The sequence below is a fragment of the Lissotriton vulgaris genome, chromosome 4_1 (assembly GCF_964263255.1).
Source record: "Lissotriton vulgaris chromosome 4_1, aLisVul1.2, whole genome shotgun sequence".
Lineage (NCBI taxonomy): Eukaryota > Metazoa > Chordata > Amphibia > Caudata > Salamandridae > Lissotriton > Lissotriton vulgaris.
The window spans coordinates 684,145,324-684,155,383 of record NC_141691.1 but is presented as its reverse complement, the minus strand read 5'-3'; the positions used below and the strand labels follow the sequence as shown (position 1 = coordinate 684,155,383).

At 34.9% G+C, this 10,060-nt stretch overlaps 1 protein-coding gene across 1 annotated transcript; it reads left to right on the top strand.

The window, feature by feature from the left end:
- The first annotated feature begins 395 nt into the window (after positions 1-395).
- LOC147722443 (uncharacterized) lies at positions 396-9,686 on the top strand. The gene is made up of 4 exons (XM_086966843.1): positions 396-433; positions 6,918-7,355; positions 7,866-8,081; positions 9,402-9,686. The coding sequence occupies exons 2-4, from the start codon at positions 6,918-6,920 to the stop codon at positions 9,684-9,686; spliced, it is 939 nt and encodes a 312-aa protein (XP_086822969.1). The 5' UTR covers positions 396-433.
- The last annotated feature ends 374 nt before the right edge of the window (positions 9,687-10,060 follow it).

The window sequence follows — 10,060 nt, the reverse complement described above, 5'->3', positions numbered from 1 at the left end:
AAAATACCAATTACTTTAACTGGCTCACTAACTTTCATGCTTCCATTATTTTTCACCCTACTTCTTAGCATTTTCTATCAACACTCATTTCATACAAAACATAGAAATGTTTATCTCACTACATTCATTTTTTCTCTAATTCACAAACTGTACTCAGTATGCAGGGCAACAAGCATACACTCTACACATCACACACTTTCACACTACAAAGTTGCTCATAAAACTAAAAGAAGGCACACACACACACACACAATCTATTATCATGCCCTCTGTCACACTCTCACACAAAAGTATACTAACTTTACAAACTACTATTGCATTTCCTGTTTTTGTTTAGGATTTGACGTGTCATTTCATGTAAATAATATTCTGACAATTCATATTACTCTTATTTCAGATTCATCCATTGAGGTACAATCACCCACAAATCAAGGTAAATAATATTCTTGGTTGGAAACAACTATAAATAGTTATTACATAAGTAATTTGACTTACTTCTGTGAATAGACTTTAGAGGGATAAAGTAAAGGGAGTACAAAAAACCATGTATAGATGTTTAAAAGCCAGTTACCATCAAGGCAATACAAGATTTAATAGTACATCTAAAGGGAAGCAATGCTTACCAAATAGTACTTTTGCTATTTTGCACAATGTATGCAAACCAGTTAATACATGGAACTCCAACGATCTACATTATATCATGGACCTTGGAGATGCTTTGTATCTACAAATGCATTCTTTTAACAATGAAACACTTATGCATCCTGATGATTTGCCAAAATATATAGAGCACAATAATAGGTTTTATTCACTTACTCTACGCAACCCTTTCTATGGTAATGTCCTTAAACGTTTTGATGAAAACTATCCAGATATTAACAGTGCATTGCATTTAGGGATTTCGAAGTACTGTGGGGTACTACTTTGTATGAGTGTATATGTCATTTCTATTTTTAAAAATAGCCAAACATACTATGTATTTGATTCACATAGCAGGGACAATGAAGGCATGCCACATTCAAATGGAACCTGTGTAACTCTAGAATTTCCAACTTTTGAAGCACTTATGGAATATGTAATTAATCTAGCCAAAAAATTTAGAAATTCTCCGCAGGATTGCATACCATTTGAATTAACACCAATAGATGTAAAAGAAATTTTGAAGCAAACATTCCAAAGAGCACTTCGAGTGCACAAGAAAAATAGTCTTTTAACTCCAGTTACTAACATCTTTGGACATACTACTCAAGTTATTGACAATTCTATTTTTGAAGGGAGTTTGCTTTCTTCCGAGCCTTTAGGTACTGTAAGTAATTGCAGTATTAGAAATACGAGTAAGAAAAATCATTTGGCAGGAACAAGTATTTCTATTATGGGGACAAACAAACAGTCTCTAATAAAAAAAGGAAACTTGACACTTTCTGAACATAGTGCAAAAAATAGTGAAAATACTACTGTTGCACTAGGAACAATTGACAATGTTGGGAATAAAGTACTTCAACCAAACAGACCAACTGGAAGTTTACCTCTGGGACGAAAAAGAAAAGCAAATAAAGCGAGTTTACTTTCTATGGACGCTTTAGCAACTCAAAGTAAGGTGAATAATAGCAATACTAGTAAGGAAACTCAATTGCTACAAACAAGTACTTCTATTCTGGAGACAAATAAACACTGTCAAATCAACTTTGATTACTTTAGCCTTTCAGAACATAGTCTGAAAAAAAGGAAAAATAGAAGTGATGCACAAGGACCCATTGACAATCTTGGAAATAAAGGTGTTGAAAAAAAACACAACAAATTTAATGTTAACGGTGGGAGAAAAACGCAAAGGTAATAAACAAATCCATTTAATTATTAATAAATTCCATCGTGAAATATTGCATGGACCAGAGTATGTTTGTACGATTTGCAACCAGTTGTGGCATAAACAAACAATTAAAAATACTCGCACTGTTTGTGAAACAGAAATGTTTAAAAGGTGTAACATTAGTAGCAAGAAAACAAATTTAATTTGTATGACTTGCTATGCTTACATCAGAAAAGATAAAATACCACCATGTTCAGTCCTAAATGGCATGTCATTTCCAAATGTACCAATTGAATTAGAATTATACGATTTAGAAGAAAGATTAGTTTCTCAGAGGATACCTTTTTTACAAATTCGTAGTTTACCACGCGGATTTCAAAAATCATTATCAGGTGCTGTTGTTAATGTACCTGCAGATGTAATGACAACAGTTACAATTTTACCAAGGCAAATGAATGATGCCATGACCATCCCAGTAAAATTAAAAAGGAAACTAATGTATAGATCGCACACGCATTATGAAAATATTCGCCCAAACACAGTTAAAAAGGCAGCAACATGGCTAGCAACCAATAGTGTCATGTTTAATGAATATGGTGTGACAATTAACCCCGAATGGCAGTATATACCTCCAGAAATCAACAATGTAAATGATAATTCCGACACAAGCTATTCTTCAGATACATCTGAGAACATGGAAGCTGGAAATTTAGATACTATGTTAACAAATGAAACAATTACCTCAAATAGGGTAAATGTTTTAAGTTTAGCTCCAGCTGAATATAATACACCAAGAGGTTTATATGAGGATAAAGATTCAGAATTTTTGGCTTTCCCTACAATTTATTGTGGAGAACGAAGGCCAAACAATAAGGAAAGACATATACCGGTACATTATAGTACTATTTGCCAATGGGAATTAAGAAGTCATGATAGAAGAGTAGCTAAAAGTATGACTAATGTTTTCTTTAAACTTAAAAAATTACATATTAAGCAAATTCAAGGGAAAATTAATATTTCCATACGGAAAAAATATACAGATGGTAAGAATATTACTGCTAAAGATATAAAATATAATATTGAAAATTTGTTCCAGTTTAATGAAGGGTATAAAGTTTTGAAAACTATACGCAGTTCACCTCCTTATTGGGAAAGTTGTAAAAGAGATCTTTTTGCTATGATAAGACAACTTGGAATACCAACTTTTTTCTTGACTTTATCTGCTGCTGAAACAAAATGGCACCATTTAATAAATATATTATTGAGAGTTAAAAACTTAAATGAATGCACAGAAGAGGAATTCAATAACACGTCTTGGGAAACTAAATGTCGATTAATACAAGAAGATCCTATTACATGTGCTAGACAGTTTGACTATCAAGTGAGGAAATTGTTTAATTGTGTTTTGATGAACGGGACAAATCCAATTGGGGAAATAGTTGACTACTTTTACAGAGTAGAATTCCAACAGAGAGGTTCTCCACATATACATGCATTACTATGGGTAAAAAATGCACCCCTCTATGGTGTGTCGCCATTAGAAGATGTCAATGAGTTTATTGAGCAATATATTCAATGTAATAAGTCACATGACACTGTTTTACAGCCTTTAATAAATTTACAAAGGCATGGGCACACTAAAAATTGCCGCCGCAAAGAAAAAAGAACATGTAAATATCAATACCCAAAATATCCTATGTCAAAAACTCTCATATTAGAGCCATTGACACTTGAAGGCACAGATAGGCAATGGAAAGATAATCTAAAACGTATCCATGAAGCTATGAATGATGCTACTTTTAGCACACTTTCTTTTGATGATTTCTTAGGTGTTATTAAGATGGATAATAAAGAATATATCACTTCGATACAAACTAGTTTAGAAAAGCCAACAATTTTTTTTAAAAGAACACCAGATGAATGCTTCATTAATAACTACAATAGTACGATTTTAAAAGCTTGGCGAGCAAACATAGACTTGCAGTTTGTACTAGATGCTTATGCTTGTGCAGTCTATATTATTTCATATATTAGCAAATCGCAAAGAGGAATTAGCAAACTTATTGCACAAGCGGCTAAAGAAGTGAAAAACAATAGTAATGTCAAAGAACAACTTAAACACATAGGGAACAAATTCCTCAATTGCACAGAAATTAGTGCTCAAGAAGCAGCATATCTCATTCTTCAGATACCATTACGGAAAAGTTCACGGGCATTTGTATTTATTAATACTAGCCCACCAGAAAAAAGAACTTATTTAATGCGCGATATGGAAACTATTAATTCATTGCCAGAAAATTCGACTGACATTCAATGTGAAAATATTATTGCTAAGTACTGCAAGAGACCCAAAACATTAGAAATGTGTACTTTAGCTGATTATGCCTCAAATTTTAATTACTCCAGCAAAAAAAAATATACCAGAGAAATTAATGACTCTGAAGATTTACTTGCTGAAAGAAACTTTTACAGCTCAGATGAGGAAGAAATTGAAATAGAATGTACAGAGGAGGATGTAGGTATGCAGAATATAAATAGCAAGTATGCTTTAAGTAAGCGCAAACGGCGAAAAATTATACGCTTTCGCAGATTTAACAAAGACAAAGAGCCAGAAGAATATTATAGAGAACTATTAATGTTGCACTATCCATGGAGAGAAGAACATAAAATTATAGCTAACAAGGATACTTACTTTGAAAGGTATCTAATAGTAAAAAAGGTAGTTGATTCACAAGTTAAAATATATAACCATAATCACGGTGAAGTTACAAATATTACGAATGAAGAGTCGAATGAAAATATTCTCTCCCCTCCTCTATCACCACAATTAATACCAACAGAAAATGTAGGTGATGAAGGGAATAATAAAGAAAATCAACATCTATATGATTTGTCATTAGATTTAGGAATTAGAACAATAACTGAAGAAACAAGCTTAACTAACTCCATTCTACCTGATGATAAATACAAACAGATAATGCACAACTTAACTGCTCAACAACTCAATTTTGTTTACCATCACTTGAATTTGTTAAAAACAAAAAGTACTCCATGCTATACTTTCTGCACTGGAGGGGCTGGTGTTGGTAAAAGCTTTCTAATAACTGCACTACATCAAACATTACTACGCTACTATAATACAAAGGCAGGGGAAAATCCAGATAATATACATGTCTTATTTACTGCTCCAACAGGCAAAGCAGCACATAATATTCAAGGCCAAACATTGCATAGTACTTTCAAAATTCCTGTCTCACAAAGTTTTAATTATAAACCACTAAGTCATGAAAATAGAACTTCACTTCAAATGCAAATGATGCATGTTAAAGTTCTGATTATAGATGAAATTTCGATGGTGGGTCAAAAAATGTTTAATTTTATACATAACAGACTACAAGAAATAAAGTCGTCAAATGAACCATTTGGAGGAGTTTCTATTATAGCTATTGGTGACTTCTACCAATTGAAACCTGTTTGTGACAGATATATTTTTCAGGATTCTAATAATTTGTATGGCCCTTTAAGTATTAATTTATGGAAAGAACATTTTAAACTCTTTGAATTAACGAAGATTATGCGTCAAAAAGAAGATCTACAATTTGCAGAACTACTAAACAGATTAAGAGAAGGGAAGCATACTAAAGAAGATATTCTAATAATTAAGCAAAGAGAAATGCCACCTGATGAGAGTCTCTTAGAAACAATCCCATACATTATGTCTACAAATGTTGAAGTTAATGAAATTAACAGAATTGTTTTGGATAAACATAGCAAGGATTATCCAGTGTATATAACAGTAGCTAACGATACTGTGAGTTCTGATGTTTCAGAAAATGTCAAAAAAACTATAATAAAGCAATTGCCTAAGGATCCAACAAAAACTATGGGACTTGCACATACATTACACATTGCTTTACAGCTCCGTTATGATTTAACTTGCAATGTGGATGTAAATGATGGTTTAACAAATGGCGCAACTGGTATAGTCCAATTTGTTGACATTATTAACAATACTCCATTTCTAGTCTGGGTATCATTTGACAATATTAGTGTTGGGCAAAAAGCAAGGCAAGAATATAAGCATTTATATCATTCACAAATAGAAAAGTCATGGACACCAATACATGCTATAGCTAGACATTTTCAATACACTAAGAAATTTATTACTGTTATACGCAAACAATTTCCTTTACGACAAGCATCAGCACGTACTATACATCGCACACAAGGGGACACTATTGAGCCACTTTATATACACTTTAATAATAGCAAAATTCATCACTTACATTATGTTGCTATAAGCAGAGCTAAATGTATACAGAACATATACGTGAAGAATTTTGATGATACTAAAATTATAGTACACCCAAAAGTTAATGAGGAAATGGAAAGATTAAGGACCGAAATGCAACTTGAAATCACAATACCACAATTAGATACATACAAAACACATTTCAATATTGTAACACACAATATACGATCACTTCAGAAGCATTTCACATCAATGATAGCTGATAGTAACATAATGCAAGCAGACATTATTTGCTTAACTGAGATCAACACAACAAGGAACTCAACTGCAAATGATTTTTATGTAGAACAATATGATCACATGATATTTGATAAATTTCATACATACAACACTAACCATGGGATGATACTCTACTACAAGAAAGAGCTTAGGATATTACCTATTTATGAAACACACCAAGGGATAGACATTTTACATTTTACATTACAGATTCAGGACACAGATTACCTTATTATTATAGTCTACAAACCACCACAGAAACTTATTACAGATCTTTTAGAAATTATTACCAGTATCACTAATTTTTATCTAGCACACAAATTCATCATTATGGGAGATTTCAATGTGGATGTCTCTCAAAGCAATTCACAAACTAACAAACTCATTGGGTTCTTTGAGAGTAAGTTGCAATGTACACAACTTATAGATACTTACACAACAGACTACCAATCTATCTTAGATCATATATATACCAATTACATACTTCAAAGTTATGGTATATTAGAATGCTATTACAGTGATCATAAAGCACTATGGATTTGTATTTAACATTTGTTGTAACTTATATTTCTATTTCAGATGTTGACTATTGAAGAAATCGCTAACATTACCACAAATGACAACAAGCCATATGAAAAACCCATAAGAGTTAATGTGATCAAGTGCTCAAGCAAAACTAATTACAAAAACGCAAAACAAGAAAATAAAGTACTTTTTCATTTGGCTCTGGCAGACAAAACTGGAACAATCAAAGCTACGTGCTACCAGGAAACTTTATATCAGCAGACACAAAAAACTTGTGGACTACTTATACGCAATTTTATAATTAAAAACAACACAATTCTGATTACTAAGCAAACAAAAGTAACAAAATTTCCAGCAATGACTATAACTCAAGAACTAATTCAAGAAGCGGAAAACATTTTGCAGCCTCCTGCACCATCTGCTTCGCCAATAAAAGAAATAAAGCGGGCATCTTTGAGAAGTCTTATGACAGTGTGTGGGACCATTTCAGAAGTAAGTTGTGGTGATTTCTACTGTTGGTCTCGCTGCTTGAGTTGTCCGTTTGTGTGTGTCGTGTTGTCTATGCCATTGACAATATTTATTTTCCCTTTATCAGTGTGTGTGTCTTTGTGTGTATGTGTACTATTTGATGCTTACATGTTCTTTCATTTAGAGTGGCTGCAGTTCTGTGTGTGGTCTCTGTAACACATTACATATGGTGGTATGTTTCTGAGGGGTCATATCGATCATAAATGATCTGTACAGCAGCCAAATAAGAAGAATTAACAATGTGTAAATAGGTGAGCTAAAGATACACTGCATTTCTAAAAGTAAAGTTGATAGGTGTTTTAAGAAGAGCGCCAAACTGAGACATCAGAGTTACAGATTTTTTAACATACTTGGGAACAACACCGTACATTGGAAAAGAGCAATAGCCCTTAATAATTATGTCTTCAATGCTTGGAAAATTATTATGTTTCACTTCTGTGCTTTTACATTTTGAACACTATTATTTCTTTTTAGGAAGAGGAAAGTAAACTTGTACTCATTAATGGACAACATACGGCAATAAAATCAATTACATTAAAAGATGCCACTGATGACATAAAAGTCACATTATGGAGAGAGGCTACTGATTTCTCAATAAACATTGGAGAATATGTCATGTTAACTCATGTCACAGTACATGAATTTAATGGACAGAAAATATTGAACACGACAAGGCACAGCAAATTAAAAGTAAGGAACACACGCTCTCTCACGCTCCCCTTACTCTATCACTTCAACACACAGACACACACTCACGCTCTCTCTACAACACTCTCTCCACTCTCTCTCTAAAACAGCCTCTCTCTAAAAAGAGCCTATCTCTACAACACCCTCTCTCTACAACACCGTCTCTCTACAACACCCTCTCTCTACAACACCCTCTCTCTACAACACCCTCTCTCTACAACACGCTCTCTCTACAACACGCTCTCTCTACAACACGCTCTCTCATCAACACCCTCTCTCATCAACACGCTCTCTCTACAACACGCTCTCTCTACAACACGCTCTCTCTACAACACCCTCTCTCTACAACACCCTCTCTCTACAACACCCTCTCTCTACAACACGCTCTCTCTACAACACGCTCTCTCTACAACACGCTCTCTCATCAACACTCTCTCTCTACAACACCCTCTCTACAACACGCTCTCTCTACAACACGCTCTCTCTACAACACGCTCTCTCTACAACAAGCTCTCTCATCAACACGCTCTTTCATCAACACGCTCTCTATACAACACACTCTCTATACAACACGCTCTCTCTACAACAATTTCTCTCTACAACACCCTCTCTCTACAACACCCTCTCTCTACAACACGCTCTCTCTACAACACCCTTTCTCTACAACACCCTCTCTCATCAACACCCTCTCTCATCAACACCCTCTCTCATCAACACCCTCTCTCTACAACACCCTCTCTCTACAACACGCTCTCTCTACAACATGCTCTCTCTACAACACGCTCTCTCTACAACACGCTCTCTCTACAACACGCTCTCTCTACAACACGCTCGCTCTACAACACGCTCTCTCTACAACTGCCTCGCTCTACAACTGCCTCGCTATACAACTGCCTCGCTCTACAACTGCCTCTCTCTACAACTGCCTCTCTCTACAACTGCCTCTCTCTACAGCATCCTCTCTGTACAGCAGACTCCCTGTACAGCAGCCTCTCTGTACTGCAGCCTCTCTGTACAGAAGCCTCTCTCTACAGCAGCCTCTCTCTACAGCAGCCTCTCCCTACAGCAGCCTCTCTCTACAGCAGCCTCTCTCTACAGCAGCCTCTCTCTACATCTGCCTCTCTCTAAAACTGCCTCTCTACAGCAGCCTCTCTCTCCAACTGCCTCTCTCTACAACTGCCTCTCTCTACAACTGCCTCCCTCTACAACTGCCTCTCTCTACAACTGCCTCTGTACAACTGCCTCTGTACAACACTCTCTCTGAGACACACTGTAACCTTTTTGGGGAAAAAAATATAACTATGTTTTTATTTACTACAACAGGTAACAACACCACCACAAGATAATATTGACGTCGAAATATATGGCGTGGAAAGCACAAACGGAGATTGGAGCACCTTAACAACAAAAATAACCAACACAGATATTTTTCAATCGATGGATGTACAAAATCAAACACTTATACAATGGTTTATGTTGGACGAAGAGGTGGATGACATTGGTGAAGCACTACTTCATTATTTGCCTCAAACATGTGAGGTTATATTTTGCAATGGCAAAATTACTAAAATTCTTAAAGAAAAGTCGGAGGAAGATTTAAGTGATTAAGTTAAAACACTCACAATTACAATTTTTTGACAATGTAAAATAAATAATTATTGATTTGTGTTTAGTGAAAATAAAGATAATATTTTGAACAGATACTGTAGCATGGTCTTTTTCGTTCTGGGTGGGTAAATTTTTTTCAAACAATGTTCAATGTGCCAATACTACATACAGAACAATAGCTGTTGCTGATACATTTTTAAAAAGACAATAACTATGCAAGACTAATGCTGTGTGGTTGCTCAATAGTACTGTGGGGGGCCAGAGTGATAATGTGCTGTTGCTGCGTGTTGCATTGCTGGTGCTCAGTGATGCTGTTGTCAGAAGTGCTACTGTTGTAGGCCTGATTCATGCTGTGGTGGTAATAAGTTAACACC